This window comes from Nomascus leucogenys, chromosome 16 (assembly GCF_006542625.1).
Source record: "Nomascus leucogenys isolate Asia chromosome 16, Asia_NLE_v1, whole genome shotgun sequence".
NCBI classification, from domain to species: Eukaryota; Metazoa; Chordata; class Mammalia; order Primates; family Hylobatidae; genus Nomascus; species Nomascus leucogenys.
The window spans coordinates 10,090,119-10,111,864 of NC_044396.1; the positions used below are offsets into that span (position 1 = coordinate 10,090,119).

Below are 21,746 nucleotides of genomic sequence, written 5' to 3' on the forward strand. Positions count from 1 at the left end.
CCGCCCCGTGTCTGGGAAGAAGTGAGGAGCGCCTCTGCCCGGCCGCTCCGTCTGGGAGGTCTACCATGGAGGCCAGAAGCAATGTGGGGGCTGGACGTGGTGGCTCACGCCTGTGGTCCCGGCACTCTGTGGGGCGAGGCGGGTTGATCACTTCGGGCTCGGAGTTCGAGACCAGTCTGGCCAACTTGGCGAAACATGAAAAATACAACAGACAAACCAACCAACCAACTCAGTGACAACAAAACAGGTGTACCCTGGAGTCATACTCTAATTTTTTCTATTTTCCTCCCTTTCTGATCCTTTATCCCACTTTCTTTTTCTTCCTCTTCCTTCTCCCTCTTCTTTGTCAAATAGAGGATTGAGTTATTATCACTGATCCACATAAAGTCCCTCTCTACCTTATTTTAACTCCCACCCCCCATTTCTATTCCCCGACTTCCCATGTGTAACCTTCCTAATATGTTTGATACGCATCTTTTTGTTTGTATGTATTTTTAGAAAATGTTTATTGTTTTTGTGTGCAAAAAAAATTAATAAAAAAAAAACAAAAAAAAGTACACCCTACAATGTTTTAGGATATATTAATATCAAAAGTGTGTAAATAATAACAAGGAAATAGAATCTACAAAATTAATACATATGTAAAATTTTAAAAAGCAAAGCCATGCATGGAGAAGATAATGACATATTTAGCATAGTAATAAAAAGATGCAAAGGGAAACACCGAAGATTTGTAAAGGGTAATAACCTGTGTTACGTTTATTCTTTTGCTTCAAAGCTTCATTAAGTTTCAGTCTAGGCCAGGCATGGTGGCTCACACCTGTAATCCCAGCACTTTGGGAGGCCAAGGAGGGTGGATCACCAGAGGTCAGGAGTTCGAGACCAGCCTGGCCAACATGGCAAAACCCTGTCTCTAATAAAAATACAAAAAATAGCTGGGAGTGGTGGCAGGTGCCTGTAATCCCAGTTACTCAGGAGGCTGAAGCAGGAGAATCATTTGAATCTGGGAGGTGGAGGTTGCAGCGAGCCAAGATTGCGCCACTGCACTCCAGCCTGGGCGACAGTGCGAGACTACGTCTCAAAAACAAAACAAAACAAAACAAAAAACAAAAAACAACAAAAAAATGGCAGCTCACACCTGTAATCCCAACACTTCGGGAGGCCAAGGCGGGTGGATCACTTGAGTCTAAGAGCTCAAGACCAGCCTGGCCAACATGGTGAAACCCCATCTCTACTAAAAATACAAAAATTAGCCAGGTATGATGGTCGGCACCTGTTGTTGCATTTACTCTGGAGGCTGAGGTGGGAAGATTGCTTGAGCCCAGGAATGGAGGTAGCAGTGAGCTGAGATTGTGCCACTGCACTCCAGCCTGGGCGACAAAGCAAAACTCTGCCTCAAAATAAATAAACAAATAAAATTTTAAAAAATAAAATATAAGCACTAAAAGAAATCGAGTTTTTAAAAATAAAAATTTTGTTGAAAGCTTTGGAAAAAATTAAAGCAATTTGCTAACCAAAATTGCTATAGAACCAGGCATGGATAAAACAAATGTAAAACATTGGGAAATTTTCCATTAAAATGTACAAGAGTTCTGCTGTTAGACTGCTTTACAGATGTCTTGAAATCCTTGCTCCAGTTTAAAGAAACCAAAACTAAAAAATCATAGACAACACATTATGGGTATGGTTTATGCAAAAAAGATTTTTATATAATCCCAGCACTTTGGGAGGCCGAGGCAGGCAGACTGCTTGAGCCCAGGGGTTTGAGACCAGCGTGGGATACATAGCGAGACCGCAACTCTACAAAAAATACAAAAATTAGCTGGGCATGGTGGCATGCACCTGTGGTCCCAGCTACTCAGGAGGCTGAGGTGAGAGGATTGCTTGAGTTTGGGAGATTGAGGCTGCAGTGAACCAAGATCACGCCACTGCACTCCAATCTGGGCAACAGAATTATACCCTGTCTCAAAAAAAAAAAAAAAAAAAGATTCGTAAATATATTTTTTTCTTCAACTTAAAATTAGTATTTTTTAAAAGCATAAAAGTAATTTTTACTAAGTATACGTTTATGTGTTTTAAATAAAAATAAAATGACTAAGGTGGGTTTGCATACGCAGTTTTTTAGGATTCTCCTCTCTGAATGATGTTTTCCATTAATCAGCTAACCACAGGCCCAATTCATGGGATAAGAGAGCTTCTCTGGATCTTGACTCTCATAATGTTTTTGTTCTTTGTGTACGCAGCTCTCTGGGGAACTAAGGGGGAGGATGTGATTGGCAAGGCAGGATTCACGCATTCCTGGGTCCCAAGTCTCTGGTCTGTAAAACTCCAAGGTGTCAAATCCCATCTCAATTTGAGATCCACCCATTGACACACTGCTAGGCTTCTGGAGATGGGAGACGAGGCCATCAGTGCAGTGGTTAGACATGGAAGAACCCACTGCCAGGCATGTGAACCTAACAGTTTTTTAAGGCCAAGAGAGTTCTAGTGCATTCAGCTCTAATGTTATTTGCCAAGTGGTTTGGGTTGTTTGCATAACTTTCTTGGTTGCAAAATTGTAGTCATAAAAAGAGAGGTCAAGGTTAGGGAGGCAGATGTATGGAGGTGACCACTTGTATAACTCGATGATGGCTCTATTGTTCCAAGTTCTCATCTACTTCAACAAAATCTGTTCTCAGTCATTTATGCCTGACATGTCTACACTCTTGTTTACAAATGGAAAGAGTAATTCCCCAGCTGTAGCTCTTTAGCCCTCCAGATCACAAGTGCTAAGATCCCAGAGTCAGAAGTCAGTCTTGCCACATTCCTTCTCTGCCCAACGTGTGAGAAATCACTCCACTGTCTCTAAGAATAAATGATACCTTGCTGCAGGTAATAAAACCCTAAAATCAATTATTTCTGATTTATAACCTGGTCCCATTCTAAGGTTTTCTCAGCAGGACTCAGTCTGCAAGGGTATAGCATTAGCAGAAATAGTATATTTTACAGAGGAGCATTTGGAGTTTAAAGTTTGTTGATAACAAAGTAAGAAAAACCAAATTTGTCATTTAGAGAAATGGTAGAACCAATTTACTTGCTGAGCATACATTAGACACACACACACACACACAGAGTCAGACTCACAAAACCTCTCTTCTCCAAGGCATAACTGGAATTCCAAATGCAGGATTTAAAACCCAGAGAAAATGTCTTTTCTTTTCTTTCTTTTTTTTTTTTTTTTTTTTTTTTTTGAGACAGGGTCTCATTCTGTAGCCCAGGCTCTAATGCAGTGGCATGATCATGGCTCACTGCAACCTCAGCGCCCCCAGACTCAAGCCATCCTCCCACCTCAGCCTCCCAAGTAGCTGGGACTACATGCATGTGCCACCATGCCTGGCTAATTTCTTTATATATTTTTGGTAGAGACAGGGTTGGTCCATTAGCTGGGGGTGGTGGCACATACCTCCTTGGGCTCAATCAATTCTCCCACCTCAGCCTCCTGAATAGCTGGGATTACAGGTGTGTGCTACCACCCCCAGCTAATTTTTGTTATTTTTGTAGAGACAGGGTTTCACCATGTTGACCAGGCTGGTCTCGAACTGCTGAGCTCAAGAGATCTGCCAGCCTCAGCCTCCCAAAGTGCTGGGATTACAGGCTTGAGCCACCATGCCTGGTCTGACTTTTTTTTTAATAAGCAAAAATGACTTTATAATTTAAAAACCAGTCAATGGGGAAAATATTTTTTACAAAACATGAATGCATGAGATTGCAATCAACCTCAGTCAGTGCTTCAAGAAAAATGTATTTCAAGTCCACTCTGTGAAAGATGAAAAGTGCAAGTGGTTCTACCCTCAAGGGTTTACAATCTGCCTGGGTAGATAAGATGTAAACAGAACCAAAGTTACCCCAAAATAAAACACAGTTTGTAAACGTCAGGTGAGTAAGTACAGCAGAAAATTCATGTTCAGAAATCTAGATAAATGGTCTTTGAAAAATAGTTTTGGATGGCAATGAACATGACTTTAGTGGTAGCTGATGAATTATAAATTCAGAGACTCCACGAAAGCAGAGGAGGTTCTTAGTCAGCAATCTGCCATTGAATATGGAATAAATTCAGGACTCTCAATGGCGAAATGAGCTGTCAGGGAGTTGGAACTCTGGTGCGGGAATTGAACGTTCCACTTACTCAAACGTGTGGAAATCTATAAAAAAAAGCTGAGTCCATGACTAAGAACTGAATTTTCATGCAGGTTACAGTAATAATTCAGGGATGAATCAAAGTGAAACCGGCCCAATTGTCCCACAGAACTGATGTTTATGGTTTATTTTGAATAAACATAGAAATTTACCTTTCCAGTCTTGAAACTTGAGAAAGTTACATTTGTTTTATCTGAGAACCCTTCTCAAGAACCAAACCATCAGGCCTCCCTGACAGTATCAAGGGGCTGAAACTTGCCAGATCACTGCATCTGCACAATGACATGCTAGACCCCTCCCCATTTATGATTGCCTAACCAACCACCTGATGTGTGTTGACCAACTCCTCTTCCATACTCCTCCCTAATTCCTGTTTTCCCCCATATGGTTACATTTATTCCCTGCTATATAAACCCCTAATTTTTATTTTATTTATTTTATTTTATTCTGAGGCAGGGTCTCACTCTGTCACCCAGGCTGGAATGCAGTGGTGCAATCATGGCTCACTGCAGCCTCAACCTCCCAGACTCAAGCAATCTTCCCTCCCGAGTAGCTGGGAATACAGTTGTGGACCACCACACCCGGCTGATTTTTTTTTTATTCTTTGGAGAGACAGGAGTCTTACTATGTTGTCCAGGCTGGTCTCAAACTCCTGGTCTCAAGTGATCCTCCCACCTTGGCCTCTCAAAGTGCTGGGATTATATGCATAAGCCACCACATCCAGCCTAAATCCCTAATTTTAGTCAGTCAGGGAGATGGATTTGAGACTGATCTCCCATCTTCTTGGCTATAGCACCTGATTGAAGCCTTCTTTCCTGGTAATAATTGTTGTCTCAGTGATTGGCTTTCCATGCAACAAGCAACAGGACCTAGACTGAACCCCTAATGTTTTGGTAACAAAAGAAGTACTAAAACCACTGCTATGAAAGTGTTGAAACTGAAAACCTACTGCGTAAATTCACTAGTAGCTGTGAGGTAGGAGGTAGGACTTGACTCCAGAGGTGGGGCTGAGACATCAGACCAGACTGAGAACTAGCTAAAACAGGGCTGGGGTGAAAGCAGCCTTCAATCAGACTTCAATCAGTGTACCATGTCAATTTACCGTTGCTATGGCAACTTCTGGGAGTTACCATCCCTTACTATCATTGGGCAATGACCCAATGATTACTACCCCTTCCCTAGAAATTTCTGCATAAACCTCCCCTTAATCTGCATGCAATTGAAAGTGGGTATAAATATGATGCAAAACTGCCTAAGCTGCTATTCTCTGCCTACAGGGTAGCCCTGCTCTGCAAGAGCAGTCACGGAGCTATAACACTGCCTCTTCAATAAAGCTGTTTTCTTCTACCTCTGGCTTGCCCTTGAATTCTTTCCTGGGCAAAGCCAAGAACCCAGGTAGGCTAAGCTCCACTTTGGGACTTGCCTGCCCTGCATCAGCTGGACATGCTTAACTTCTAGCAAATTTCTTTAAATAAATAGTTTGAACCTGCTGCCCACACTTTCTTATCACCCACTTCCTGCCTCTTGAAATCTGCCCTTTACCCATTCCCCTTTGTCATTATCAGTGGCCTCCTGGTCACCTTTGTGTTCCTCAAGCCTAGTGAAGTCCCTGGCAGAGTTCTGAAATGTTTGCAGAGGTGAATCTGTGACTCAAGTTAATGGCTTTCTGTCTAAGTCCTGTTACCTTTGGCCATGCAGGAGCATGACATTAATATTGACCTGGCCAAGAAATTATCTTCGTATCATGTTCCATGATTCTTCTCTCTCTCCCCCAGCCTTAAGCTACTTCTTCACGAATATTTTTCCTGCCCCCACTTCCTGCTCCCTACATGTGGCTGCAATCCAAAGCTCAGTCCTTCACTCTCTTCTCACTCCACACTTCACTATATACAGGAAATTATGATAATAGTAGGTGTTGTAATAATAATGCTAAGTTCTTAGAGTATATTGGGAACTTCACTCACTACCTTATTTAATTCCATAAAACCTTACAATGTATATATTACTATTCTACATTATGGGTGAGGAAAATAAGGCTCAGAAATGAAAGACTTAAAGAAATGTGCTTAGTGATACGGTCTGGATGTTTGTGCCCTCCAAATCTCACATTGAAATATGTTCCCCCCGAGGTCAGGAGCTAGAGACCATCCTGGCTAACACGGTGAAATCCCGTCTCTACTAAAAATACAAAAAAATTAGCCGGGCGCAGTGGCAGGCGCCTGTAGTCCCAGCTACTCCGGAGGCTGAGGCAGGAGAATGGCGTGAACCCAGGAGGTGGAGCTTGCAGTGAGCCGAGATTGTGCCACTGCACTCCAGCCTGGGTGACAGAGCAAGACTCCATCTCAAAAAAAAAAAAAAAGAAAAAGAAAAGAAATGTGATACCCCATGCTACAGGTGGACCTTGGTGGGAAGTATTGGATCACAGGGACGGATCCCCCATAAATGGCTTAGCACCACCCCCTAGGTGATGAGTGAGTTCTTGCTCAGTTAGTTCACGTGAGACCTAGTTGTTTAAAAGAGTGTGGCACCTCCCCACCCCCCAACTCTCATTCTTGCTCTTGTCCTGTGACATACTTGCTCCCCCTTTGGCTTTTGCCTTGATTGTAAACTTTCTGAGGCCCTCACCAGAAGCAGAGGCCAATGCTGTGCTTCTTGTACAGCCTGCAGAACTGTGAGCCAATTAAACTCTTTCTTTTTAAAATATATTACCCAGTCTCAGGTACTCCTTTAGAGCAATGCAAGCAGCCTAACACAGAAAACTGGTACTGAGAGTGGAGTGTTGCTATTAACACACTTGAAAGTATGGAAGCAGCTTTGAAACTGGGTAATGGGCAGAGGTCAGATGAGTTCGGAGGGCTTAGAAGAAGACAGGAAGATGAGGGAAAGTTTGGAACTTCTTAGAGACTTGTTAAGTGGTTGTGACTAAAATGCTGATAGATACGGACAGTAAAGGCCAGGCTGATGAGATTTCAGATAGAAATGAAGAATTTATTGGAAACTGGAGTAAAGGTCACCAATTTTATGCCTTAGCAAAGATCTTAGCTGCGCTGTGTTCATGCCCTAGGGATCTGTGGAAGTTTGAATTTAAGAGTGATGACCTAAGGTAGCTATCTGATGGAAGAAATTTCTAAACAGCAAAGCATTCAAGCCTATGATCAGATACTGGAGCAAAGAAATAAAGTTGGAACTTATATGTAAAAGGGAAGCAGAATGTACAAGTTTGGAAAATTTGCAGCCTAGCCATGTGGCAGAGAAAGAAAAAGCATTTTCAGGAGAGGAATACAAGCAGGCTGTGGAGCAACCACTTGCTAGAGAGATTAGCATAACTAAAAGGGAGCCGAGCGCAAATATCCAAGACATGGGAAAAAGGCCTCAAAGGCATTTCAGAGATCTTCTAGGCAGCACCCCCCTCCCCATCAAAGGCCCAGGGGCCTAGGGGAAAAAAATGATTTGGGGGGCTAGGTCCAGGGCACTACTGCCCTGTGCAGCCTCAGCACACTGCTCCTCACATCCAGGCTGCTCCAGCTCCAGCCATGGCTCACAGGGCCACAGGTACAGCTTGGGCTGCTGCTCCAGAGAGTACAAGCCACCATAAATCTTAGTGGCTATGATGTGGTGTTAAGTCTGCAGGCACACAGAATGCAGGCATGAAAGAGGCTTGGCAGCTTCCCCCTAGACTTCACAGGATGTCTTGGAAAGCCTGGATGTCCAGGCAGAAGCCTGCTGCAGGGGTGAAGCCTCATAGAGAGACTCTACTAGGTCAGTGCCAAAGGGAAATGTAGGGTTGGAATTCTCATACAGAGTCCCTACTGGGGCACTGCCTAGTGGAGCTGTGGGAAGGGGGCCACTACCCTCCAGACCCGAGAATGGTAGAGCCACTGGCAGTTTGCAATGTTAGCATGCAAAAGCCATGGGCACCCAACAACCTGTGAGGGCAGCCTTGAGGGCTATGCCCTGCAACCACAGGGGCAGAGCCGACCAAGGCCTTGGGGGCCCACCCCTTGCACCAGTGTGCCTTGGATGCAAGACATGGAGTCAAAGGAGATTGTTTTGGAGTTTTAAAAAGTAATGACTGCCCTGCTGGGTTTCAAAATTGTATGGGCCTATTGCCCTTTGTTTTGGCCAATTTATCCCTTTTGAAATGAGAATATTTATCCAGTGCCTATAACACCTTGTACCTTGGAAGTAAATAACGTTTTTTTTTTTAATCTCATAGGCTCATAGGTGGAAGGAACTCATCTCCAGATGAGACTTCAGACTTTGGAGTTTGAGACTTTTGAGTTAAGGCTGGAGCAAGTTAAGACTTTGGGGAACTATTGCAAAGGCATGATTGTATTTTGAAATGTGAGAAGGACATGAAATATGGGGGCCAGGAGTGGAATAATATGATTTGGATGCTTATTGCCTCCAAATCTGATGTTGAAATGTGATTCCCAATGTTGGAGGTGGGGCTTAGTGGGAGGTATTGGATCATAGTTGTGGATTCTTCATTAATGGCTTAGTGTCATCATCTTGGTGATGAGTGATTTCTCGCTCAGTTATTTCATGTGAGATTTGGTTGGTCTTAAAAGAGCATGTCATGTCCCCCCACCTCTTGCTCCTGCTCCCATCATGTGACATGCCTGCTCCCCCTTCACCTTCTACCATGATTGGAAGTTTCCTGAGGCCCTCACCAGAAGCAGATGCTGGTGTCATGCTTCCTATACAGCCTGCAGAATCATGAGCCAATTAAACCTTTTCTTTTAGCTAATCTCAGGTATTCCTTTATAGCAATGCAAATGGCCTAACACACCTGGAAAGTAGCAGAGTTGGGATTTCAGCCCAGGTAGCACTGTTTTAAAGGTCTAGATGCCCTCAAAACAAACCAACCGACACATAAATATTTAAAATAGAAAATAACTGGAAATTAGGAAATAAACTATGCTGCTTCCTGACTGCAGCATTGATTCTACTCTCTCTGTCATGTTAATGCTGAGTTTTCTGCTTCCTCTTGACATGTCCTTGTGGTGTCTAACCTGAATTCAAAATTCACCTTGTCTATGACTACTAACTATCACCCCAACATTTATTTTTATTTTTTGAGACAAGGTCTTACTCTGTTGCCCAGGCTAGAGTGCAGCGGCACTATCATGGCTCACTATAGTCTCAACATCCTGGGCTCAAGCAATCCTCCCACCCCTCCCACCTCAGCCTCTTGAGTAGCTGGGACTTCTGGTGTGCACCACCATGCCCAGCTAATTTCTTGATTTTTTTGTAGATATAGGGTCTCGCTTTGTTGCCCAGGCCTGTCTAGAACTCCTGGTCTCAAGCAATCCTCCCACCTTGGCCTCACAAAGTCCTAGGTTTACAGGCATGAGCCACCACACTTGGCCTTATCTTTTTGAAAATCTATTCTGTCACTCTTCCATCAATCTTTTTGAAAATCTATTCCATCACTCTTCCATCACTGTTGCCATCACTCTCACAGTCATGGAAGCTCAAGATCATGGAGTCTTTTTTATTTTATTTATTTATTTATTTTGAGACAAGGTCTTGCTCTGTTGCCCAGGCTGGAGTACAGTGGTGTGAACATGAGTCTCTGCAGCCTTGATTGATCTCCTGAGCTCAGGCAATCCTCCCACCTCAGCCTCCCAAGTAGCTGTGACCACCGGCATGTGCACCAACATGCTTGGCTAATATTTTTGTTTTGTTTTTGAGACAGAGTTTTGCTCTTGTTGCCCAGGCTAGAGTGCAATGGTGTGATCTCGGCACACTGCAACCTCTGCCTCCCAGGTTCAAGCGATTCTCCTGCCTCAGCCTCCGGAGTAGCTGGGACTACAGGTGACCACCACCACACCCGACTAATTTTGTATTTTTTTTAGTAGAGACGGAGTTTCATCATGTTGGCCAGGCTGGTCACAAATTCCTGACCTCAGGTGATCTGCCCGCCTCAGCCTCCCAAAGTGCTGGAATTATAGGCATGAGCCACTGCATCCGGCCATGTCCAGCTAATTTTTTTATTTTTTGGTAGAGATGGGGTCTCACTATGTTGCCCAGGTTAGTCTTAAACGCCTGGGCTCAAGCAATCCTCCTACTTTGGCCTCCCAAAGTACTAGGATTACAGACACGAACCACAGTACCTGGCCTAGGGTCACTTTTGACTTCTCCTTGTTCCCTTTATGTACAGCACCTCCTTTCATTCCTTACTGTCTCCCTCTCCTTTCCTACAGTCGCACCTCAAATCCTGGCTGGTTCCTGTCCTGTCTCACCTGATAACTGCTACAGTCTCCTATCTGGTCTTCCCACTTCTTGCCATCCTTCTCCTGGAATACACCCTGTAGTTCCCCATGAGGTTGAGTTTCCTAAAAATGAAGCTTTGCATTTGTCACCCAAATATAAGCCCTTCGGCGGCTCTTTTTCAGAGATAAAATCTAGGCTTTACGTCTGATTTTCAAAGCCCTGAACAATCCAGTTCCTTCTGCTGTCTTCAACTTCATCTCCTACTTCATGTATACAGGAATTATCTGCTGAACTTAACAGTTTAAGTCAAATTGGACAGCCTCAACTAGGGTGGTCATGTAATTTAGCATCCAAACTGGAACCCCTTTCAAAGTGAAAAGATGTGCCATCAAGAAATGAGGCCAGCTGGGTAAGAAATGGGGTTGGTCGGGCGCAGTGGCTCATGTCTATAATCCCTGCATTTTAGGAGGCCGAGGCAGGTAGACTACTTGAGCTCAGGAGTTTAATACCTGCCTGGGCAACATAGCAAGACCCCATCTCTACCAAAAATACAAAAAATTAGCCAGACGTGTGGTATGCACCTGTGGTCCCAGCTACTTGGGAGTCTGAGGTGGGAGGATCATGTGAGCCTGGGGGACAGAGGTTGCAGTGAGTCGAGGTCACTCCAGCCTGGGTGACAGAGTGAGACCCTGTCTAAAAATAAAAAGAAATGGCATCAGAAGAGGTGGCTCACACCTGTAATCCCAAAACTTTGGGAGGCCAAGGCAGGAGGATCACTTGAGCCCAGGAGATTGAGACCAGCCTAGACAATGTACGGAGACCCTGTCTCTACAAAAAATAAAATAGCTGGGCACAGTGGTGCACACACGTGGTCCCAGCTACTCAGGAGACTGAGGTGGGACTATCGCTTGAGCCCAGGAGGTCGAGGCTGCAAAGCTGTGATCATGGCCTGGGCAACAGAGCAAGACTCAATCTCAAAAAAAAAGAAAAAAAAAAAAAGAATTGGGCCAACAGGGCATAAACTGGAATTGTCCTGTATTAACTGGGAGGCATGATCACTCTGTTCTTAATGTTCCCTGGCCATCTACACACAGGCCACCCCAGATCAGCTACTAATGGAGTAGCTGATCTAAATTTCCTGCTCTAAGTCTGGTACCTGGAGTCTCCATCTTTGATAAGCACCTTCCGGCCCTCAGGTTAGGCCACCTGGTTAGCTTTCAGTTTGGCCTTTTCACTGTAACAGTCTCTCTCTGACCTACCAGCTCCCAGGAGCTGGCCCTGCCACTCCCAGGCCAGCCTTAGCCCTAATGCTTGAAGAGCATTGCCACCTCCACAGTCACTGCCCTTCATCTCTCCCCCTGCCTTGGACATTTGTCCAATTGCCACCCTTCCTTCCACACTCAGATCTTCCAGCCTAGCCACTAGGATGTCTCTCTCTGACCTTCTGTGGCCTCTATTTTCTCTATCATTTGCTTTGCACTCACCACAGCCCTATCAAGCAGCAACTAACCTTGCAGGATTTTGTTTGGAGTCCCTAAGAAAGGCTACTGGCAACAAAGGTCCTGCCTGCTTAATCATCTCACTCCCAGCCTCTAACAGATTGAGTGCTTGGTGAACCGCTGTAAAGGGCATTGGGGAAAAGGTGGTAGGGCTGGTGATGCTAGGATCATCTGACGGAGGAGACCTGGGTTGCAATGGGATGCAGTCTCTCCCATTTTCCCACTCTTCGGATTGGATCCCCACTGAGAAAATGCAGACATTCTTATATGCAATCAAGCAGCCGCAGAGAAACGCCCATCTCCGATAAACAGCACGCCAAAGCTTTCTGGCAATGACAGCATCTACCCTCTCATGCTTGTAGCTCTTCAATAAATGTCAAATCCCAAAAGTTACAGCAAAATCCTCAGAGATACAAAGGTTCTCTACTACACACGGACAAGCAGGTAATTATTTGGAAACACTCAGAGAAATGGGTTTTTCAGTGGCCTCCAGTTTCCCATGAGCCAAGGTGGGCTTCCTGCCCCATCTACTCCCTGTGACCAATGCAAGCCCTGTGTTCTACTGTCCCTCCCCTTGTCCTAATCAACCAATTACCCTCATCCTGTTTCCTGAAGCTCCTCCACCAGCCTAACTCACAATGGCTCGATTTCCTCCTGACCAAACAGCACTCAAGAGTTTCTACCCATTTAACAAATAGTAGAGGGGAAAAAGCAGGTTACAAAACAAAATAGACAGTGTGACCTCATTTTGTTAAATCTTTGCAAAATGTTTTTTGTTTGTTTGTTTGTTTGTTTGAGATGAGTCTCGCTCTGTCACCCAGGCTGGAGTGCAGTGGCACAATCTCGGCTCACTGCAAAATCTGCCTCCCAGGTTCAAGTGATTCTCCTTCCTCATCCTCCCAACTAGCTGAAAATACAGGGGCATGCTACCAGGCCCAGCTAATTTTTGTATTTTTAGTAGAGACCAGGTTTCGCCATATTGGCCAGGCTGGTCTCAAACTCCTGACCTCAAGTGATCTGCCCGCCTCGGCCTCCCATAGTGCTGGGATTACAGACGTGAGCCATTGCACCTGTCCAACAAAATGTTTTAAAGTAGATATTTATATGGAGAAAGTCTGGTAGAAAATACAATAACCTATTAATAGTGATTTTTCTCATCTGTTTAAGCTTTTCTATGAATGAGTATTACTTGCATAATAAAAATTACTGAAGCAAAAATTACCATGGGTATACATGTTGGCTTCTTTTTTGCTAGTGGTAGTGGGTGTGGAACCCTGCCACTCTATCATGGCCACCACCAGCAGATTAAGAAGAAAAACAACCCTAAGGCCCAGGAGACCAGCTGCATTTGTGGCCCTTTGATGAGAGTCAGAGGCAGAGGTTGCCTTCATTCCTATCAGTGTGTAAAAACAAACCCACAATACTCTCATCACTCACCTGCCAATTGCAGGCTACCACCTACACGTTTGTTTTGTTGTTTTGTTTTGTTTTGTTTTTGCCTTCCATATCCCTAGCTAAGAATTAAGGTGTGCTGGAAAATGCAAATTCTATGTGCAAAAAAAAAATAAGCATACCATGTTGGTGAGAAGCAAAATAAAATAGGGTCCTGAAAACAATAGAACACGGAAGACAAAATGCAGGATTTAGCAGAAAATTTACATTCCAGTTTTGATGACAGTCAAGTTCTTTTCCTTCTAGATTTTCTGCCTCATAAGTATTCAGTTCAGTTTATGAAACACCTACTATCCGCCAGGCGCTGTTTGTTGGTATAAGGAGGAATGAGACCATGTTAAGTTGCAAAGGCTTTGTAGACAAACAGGGGGGATGTCTGCAGCATCAAGCACTGCCCTTGAGCCTCATTACCTGGGCTTGTGTTTGAGGGTTTGAGGCTACTGCTAGTTTCCTCTGACCACGCCGTCTGATTACGCTGAGCCCATATGGCTGGGGTCTTCCACCTGGCAGTCACTTTGGCCTGTCACTGAGCTATAGGTGACATTAGGGAAGAAGGCTGCCTGTTGTCTTTGAGGTGTGACTCAGCAACCCACCCAAGTAAATTTCATGTATAACACCTGAGCTATATATAAGTCAGGCCATTCCAAACATACCCTCCAAAGTTGAAGAAAATCCACCCGATCCTTTTCAAGAGGTGCAGTAACACACAGTTATATTTGCATGGATTATCATAAGTGTTCCTTTTACTGGAGACCCAGAATGAGAAAACGCTGACCTCAGCCATAAATGAAGCCTTTAAAGTTCAAATTCTGCCTAACAACTACACCAAACAACTGAGCACTTTGTGGAAACCCAAAGGCGAGGAAACGAATACGTGGGAGGTACACGTGAGTCTCCCCTCCTCCTCACCATGCTTAACTTGTCCTTCCCCACCAAGCCCAGCTGGAGGGATACTCACCCACACACCTCTTCCCGTCCTCAGCCAGGGCGTAGCCACTGTAGCACTGGCAGACGAAGGAGCCCGGCACATTCACACAGAGCTGCTCACAGTTGTGGTCCTCCATGGCACACAGATCCTGGACTGAGGCAAAGTCACGCTGTTAGAACACAACGTCAGGCACACCTGAGAACGCTCCCAGCCTAGGGTGAGGCAACAAGCAACTCCAGAGCCCTCACCAAAGTACTTTTAAAAACATTATAAGATTTGATACGTGATCATAGTAGAAAATTTGGAAAACATAAAAAAATAGATAAAGGAAAATTCACCTGTAATCCCCCCATCTGTAATCCTACTACCTCAGAGGCAACCACTGTTAACATTTTGGTGAGTTTTCTTTCCAGGTAAGTTTCTGCATGTATATAAAAACACATTTTTCAGCCAGGCGCAGTGGCTCACGCCTGTAATCCCAGCACTATGGGAGGCCGAGGTTGGCAGACCACTTGAGGTCAGGAGTTGGAGACCAGCCTGGCCAACATGGTGAAACCTCATCTCTACTAAAAATACAAAAATTAGCTGCGTGTGGTGGTGTGTGCTTGTAATCTCAGCTACTCAGGAGGCTGAGGCAGGAGAATCGCTTGAACTCGGGAGGTGGAGGTTGCAGTGAGCCGAGATCGTGCCATTGCACTCCAGCCTGGATGACAGAGCGAGTCTCTGTCTCAAAATAAATAAGTAACATAAAAAAAAACACATTTTTCAAAGTTGGAATTACTCATCACCTGTATGAAATACATTAAATAATTTTTTTTAGACGGAATCTCGCTCTGTTGCTGGTATAAGAAGGAATGAGACAAAGCTCTTTGAAAACCCTCTTTGTGCTCTACATATTCATCCTAGTAACAAACAAGGAAAATGGAGAAGCCAAAGAGGTTAGGTAGAGGTAAAAAACATTACCTGGGAGAAATAGATACATGTCTATTCGTGGTCTTATTTTGGTCAAATATTTATTACATGTCCACAAAGTGCTAAGCTCTGGCTGTTTATTCACATGCAATGTAGGAACGGACTTACAGTATGTATCTACTGCAACAGAACTAAGAATATGTTGGTGGATGAAAAGATTAAAAGCATCTTCCATCCATCACTGACTCAGTCTCTAACACTATTTCCCAGCAAGGAGAACAGCTTGGATACCATGAAACAGCTAGCTGTACCAGTGATTTTACCATTAAAACTGGAGATAATCAGAGAGCATTAAAGGGGTTGAATATATTAAAGAGAATTTTCTCTGCTTAAAAGCTATCACTGGCCGGGCGCGGTAGCTCACACCTGTAATCCCAACACTTTGGGAGGCCAAGGCGGGCAGATCATCTGAGGTCAGAAGTTCGAGACCAGCCTGACCAACATGGTGAGACCCCGTCTCTCCTAAAAGTACAAAAATTAGCTTGGCGTGGTGGCACACGCCTGTAATCCCAGCTACTCGGAAGGTGGGAAGCTGAGGCAGGAGAATGGCTTGAACCTGGGAGATGGAGGTTGCAGTGAGCCGAAATCGCACCATTGCACTCCAGCCTGGGCGACAGAACAAGACTCTGTCTCGAAAAAAAAAAAAAAAAAAGCTATCACTACTACAACAGGGGTACGATTTAGAAAAACTTAATTACCTAGAAAGCTTGATTAATTCCTGAATCCAATGGCTACATTTTCATATAATCTTCTAGACCTTTGAGTTTCATAGTTTATTATGCTTTTACATAAATATGAAATATCAAATTGATTTTTAAAAAGATAAAAGCTGATTTGATTCAACATCTCTATTAAATGCATTAAACAATTTTAAACATCAAAACTTACATCATCGCATTTTAAAAACGCTTAGGTCTAAGATTCTACAAATAAGAATCCTGGTTTTAAACTCCTAAAAGAAGTTTCACTCCCAAATCAATAAAATAGATGAAAAAAAAAAAGGCCTTATAGACACAAATTCTTTTACCTCTCACCAGTATGTTTATATCTTAAATTTCCAGTTGGGAACTCCAACCAGAAAGTCCAATGTAGATTTCCAGTGGATTCAGATGTAAGGAAAACACCCATAACCAGAAGAAAACTTCAGCTAATACAAAAATCGTAGTGAGTAATCAAAGAATGACAAAACCTAAATGAGCCAGGCCAGAGATATAAGAAATGTCTGAATCATACGATATTCATTCATTTACTCAATAAATACGTGTTGAGCACATACTATGTCCAAGGGCATTGGCGGTATCGTGGTGAACAAAACAGACAAGGGGTTTCTGCTGTCACGCAGCTTGTATTCTACTACGAGTTAACAACATGAAGCTTTAGGAAGAGTATTTTTGGCCAAAAGAACAGTGAATGCAAAGGTCCTGAAGAACAAACTGACCCTATTTGAGGAACAGAAAGGCCAGAGTGGCTGTTAGATGCCACCTAAATAACTAACATGCGAGGTAGGACATGATAAAAATCCCTAAGAGAAGTGCCAAGAAAACTATGGGAGTTCAGAACTGGGACAGATTACTGCAAGTCTAGTGAGGACTGGGAAAGGCTGGCAGGTATGGAGAAAGAGAAACGGCACTCCAAGCTTGGGACGTGTGAGTAAACAGAAGAGGGAAGCAGGAGAGGCGTGGCAGCTGAATTCTGCTCTGGAAATTCCAGGGGAATTAGCAGAAGAGAGGATGGGAAAGACCATTGACACCAGAGGCAGAGGGATCTCCGCACACAGGCTGAGTAGGCTGAACTCTAATCAGCGGGCAAAGGGGACCACTCAAGGGAAAAACCTTAAAAAGGGAGACCAGCAATTTCACCCACGCTGTGCTTTGTAAGGATAAGTCTGGCAGCACCACAGATCCTCTCAGGTCCGGGAGAATTTAAGGACCTCTAGCAAAGTTCAATGAAAAGCATTGCTTTCTTGGGAACAGCAGTAGGTTTCTGAGTTCCGGGCTGAAGTAGCTTTAGGTTGCCTGAATGGTGATGAGAAAATTAACCTCTTGCTATGAGGACCTTTAAACATTCTTTAAACTTTTGGCCTCACTCATCGGCTGTCAGCCCACTCCTGCACTTTTCCCTTCTGGCATGAATCATAATGTTAACTACGTATGTGTTTATGGAGCGATGGATGTACTGTGTCTCTCTTACTAGACTCTAAGCTCCCTAAGTGGGTGGGCAGTGTCCCTGCATGAAGTCCTGATGGCTGGGAGGTGACGCTCCAGCATGCTGGAACCAGCTCTGGAAGGGTGGCAGCAGCTTCTCCACCTGGGTCCTCCCAATCTCTACTGCAGATGCTGCCTTGCCCCTATCAGGGGTCTGGCAGGAACCCTACCTACCATGGTTACCAAGTAGTGGCGTGAATACAGGTGATTTTTCATTCTTTTATTTATAATTGTCTGATTTCAAATTTTCTAACAGGAACTTTTATAATAATGGAGGAAGACAAAAAAATTAACCTGTTACAAAAGAACCCTTTTGAAAGCACCATTTCAAAAGCAATGAACCAGGACCTTGAAGGAACAATCTTTTTTTCTAAAAGGCTTCCCTGCACAGGGTAGGTAGAGAAAGGCAAGGATATGCTTGTTTCTTTCAGGACGGGCTGGGATATCCACAGAAGAGTCTGTGAGTAACTGCAAGCTCCCATCTACAGAAGCAGCAGGGACCTTTGAAAATCTTGATGCCAAGGTACTCCCCACCACAATTAAATCAGACTGACAGGGGGTGGGATTTGGGCAGTGGTGTTTGTCAAAGCTCCCAGGTAGCCCCAGTGTGCAGCCAGGCTGAATGTCATTGAACCTAACAGATAAAAGGTCCCCACAATCCTCCATGGGGAAAGTGCCCAGATCCAGGAGTCAGTCTCCCCGTTTAATGACTGAGACCCTAAGGTTCAGCTTTCCTCTTATAAACAAATCTGAGTGATCGTCGCCCTTGCTCCCCTCTCCAAGAGGCTAAAAGAACCCCAAACACCTATATGCAGGTACAAGATTACTGCTCACATCCCAGAACTGTCCCACAAACAGCAAGCTTGCCAGTTGGCTTCACGCAGATTGTCCTTTCTTACTGTTTTTAGAATTGTTGGGGATTTATGGCCACGAGCGATTTGTACCGACCCAAGGGAAACCATTCAGGGATTAATCTAATTAAACAAAGACAAAGGAATAAATACAGACTGGGTTCTCACAAAACAACTTTGCTGTTTTTCTGGCAGTGGCCATTTCCTTTTGAAACAAATACAGATGTTTTTGGATGATTCCTTATACTTTTGAAAAACAGCCCTTCTTTCTCTCTGAGGCCAGGAGGATTTCACTGAAGGATGAGAAGCACTGTGTCCAGAGCTCCCCCTGCCCCAGCACAGCCTTCCACCTTCTCCACCTGGTGATCCCCATGAATGGCTCACGACCCCAGTCAAATGTCACCTCCTGTGGGAAGCCTGCTTCAAGTTGGCTGGACTTAAGGCTTCTTCCCCTGGGCCCCCACAGCACTATAGACATGGCTCTGCTCTAGCATTTCGGCACTGAACCCATGGTATTGGAAGGACTTGATCACGGCTGTCTGCCCCATTATAAGCGGGTCAGTTTTGACTCTCCAGAGCCTAGCACAGTGTCCTAGCACATGTATTTGGTCTCCATAAGGGTTCATTTGCTGAATGAACAATGAAAAAGGACCAGATGCCCTGCCTCCCAGGAGGAATGGCCCTAAAGTCCTAAGAATACCTTCCTCCATTAGATGTGGGGTCCTCAGAAGATGACTGAGATGGGAACAAAATTCTCTCCAAGTCTCTCTGCCTCTCCTCATCCCCAACAAGAGGTATTCACACACCAGAAGAGGGCTCAGAGTGAGGTAGGAGGCAGGACTCAACTCCAGAGGCAGGGCTTGGACACAGGATCAAATTGAGGACTAGCAAAAACAGGGCTGGGGCAGAAGCAGCTTTCCATAAGACATGCCCCCCAGTGTGACATGTCAGTTTACCATTGCCATGGCAACACCTGGGAGTTACCACCCCCTCCGTGTCAATGACCTGACAACCCAAGAGCTACTATCCCTTCCCTAGAAATTCCTGCATAAACTGCCTCTTAATCTGCATGCAGTTAAAAGTGGATATAGGCCACTGGGATCACACCTGTAATCCCAGCATTTTCGGAGACCGAGGCAGGTGGATCACGTGAGGTCAAGAGTTCAAGACCAGCCTGACCAACATGGTGAAACCCTATCTCTACTAAAAATACAAAATTAGCCAGGTGTGGTGGCAGGTGCTTGTAATCCCAGTTACTTGGGAGGCTGAGGCAGGAGAATCACTTGAACCTGGGAGGCAGATGTTGCAGTGAGCTGAGATTGTGCCACTGCACTCCAGCCTGGGCAACTCCATCTCAAAAAAAAAAAAAAAAAAGTGGGTATAAATATGACTGTAAAACTGCCCTGAGCTACTACCTACTCTCTGCCTATAAGGATAGCCCTGCTCTGCAGGAGCAGTCATGGAGGCGTAACACTGCCAGGGCTGTAACACTGTCTCTTCAATAAAGCTGTTTACTTCTACCTCTGCTTGCCCTTGAATTCTTTCCTGGATAAAACCAAGAACCCTCATGGGCTAAGCCCCACTTTGGGGCTCACTTGTCCTGTATCAAGAGCACAATGACATCTCAGAGCCAGCCCCCAGCTGTGGACACCAGAAAAGCTGTCATGACAGTTATGGAACCTGTGTGCCCTGCTATCCACTGCATCCTGGTATCTAGCACAGTGCCTGGCACATTGTCCTTGCTCAACAAGTACTTGTTGAATAGATGAATGAACTCTCATACTCATGTGACACAAGCACAGGGTTGTCAGATGTTCCTAACTCATTTCTCTTACCTACTCTTGTAAGCTCTGTGAAGGACAGGGCCATCTCTCTAAGACTTGGTGTTCCTTACAGTGCCTGTATAATGCCATGCACTTCACATAGTCGGTGCTTAGTAGCCATCTATTGTTGACTTGACAGCCTCCCTTGCTGGGCAGCCTAGAGCACTGTCTCAATTAATAAATGTCACTGGGCAGAAATGGGACAGCTGGGGATGATTCTGAAGTATTCTTTAATTTCTCTTTAGCAAAGATGAATTTTTAGAATAGCTAACTTTTACCCTGGGGTCGAAGATGGGAACAGAAACTTGAAAGTCATGGGATTCCTCCCTCTCCTGTACCCCTCAGACCCAGTCAATCCTGGATTTACTTCTCTTCATCTCCCCTGCCACCATGGAGCCACCATCATCTCTTGGCTGAACAGCCATGGCAACCTCTTAACTGGTTTTCCTGTATTCATCCCAGCCTAGCATTCTCCTGTAGCCAGAATAATCTGCTCCTGCCTCTCTTCTGCTTAAAACCCTTAATGGCTTATCACTGCTTTAGGATGAAGTCCAAAGACTCTAATGTGATGGTCAACGGGGCTACAAGACGCACCCCTTCACCTCTCCAGTCTTATCTCAAGCCTCCTCTTATTTTCTCTGCTCCATTTACACGGCCTTCTCCATTTTCAAATCAAGCTTCTTCATGTCTTGGGACCTTTGCAAAGGTCATTCTTTCTGCCTAGAATGCTCAAGCCTCTTCCTCACCTCCATTCCCCTACCTAACTCTCATACCTCCTTTAGGACTCACCTGAACGGCTGCTTTCTCAGGAAGCTCTGACCTACCACTAGGGGTGAAGTCCTCCCTCAGAGTTTCCATTTGTAATCCTCATCACAATTATAATTTAATGCTTAATTTGCAACTAATTATTTCATGTCTATTTCACCTGCCACTTAGGGCAGCCACAGTGCTTGTCTTGCTCAGCATGCTAGTTCAAATATCTAGCATCTGACATGTGGCCAATTTTAAAAGGATTTGTGGATGACTGAATTAATAAATCTATTCAATGATGAAATGGTTCAGAGTGCTGGGAAAACAACAGTGAATCAGTGGACAACAACAGAAAAATTCCTACCCTTATAGAGCTGATGGTCCAGTGAGGGGCCAGTCATGTGCTAGAGGCAGCTCGTACTGACTCACACAATGATGTGCATCTCTTCCCACAGCTGCATTCAAAGAGGCCAAGTCGGTAGCTTGAAATGTCCATGGTGGGAGTATTTACACCATGGAAATTGGCAGACACTACAAATCAGAGCTTTTGTCTCCTGGAGACCTGATTGTTAAACATTTAGCAGCACATCCCTGACAGAAGATTGATAGTAAACAAAGCAAATAGGTAAAAATCTGTGATACGTTATAAGCAGGAAAGGGGAGTTGAGAGTGGTGAGAGAGCAGGCTTCCATTTTTAACAGTGTGAACTGAAAAGATGATTTTGACCTTCTCCAAATTTTTATTTGGACCTGAAAGAGGTGATATGAAAAATGATGAAGGGAGCCACCACTGGGGGAGGACAGGATGTCAGTTACGTCTCCTCAGAAAGGGTAGGGGTGAGGCAGGCAGGTGAAAAGAATATTGACTTTGGA

General features: G+C 44.5%; 1 protein-coding gene across 1 annotated transcript in view; it reads right to left on the reverse strand.

The window, feature by feature from the left end:
- The window catches only part of MATN2 (matrilin 2), a 146,191-nt gene that overhangs the window by 60,578 nt on the left and 63,867 nt on the right, over positions 1-21,746 (reverse strand). The window contains exon 4 of the mRNA XM_004090737.3: positions 14,305-14,427. Within this exon, the coding sequence (XP_004090785.2) occupies positions 14,305-14,427 (123 nt within the window). The remainder of the gene's footprint in view (positions 1-14,304; positions 14,428-21,746) is intronic.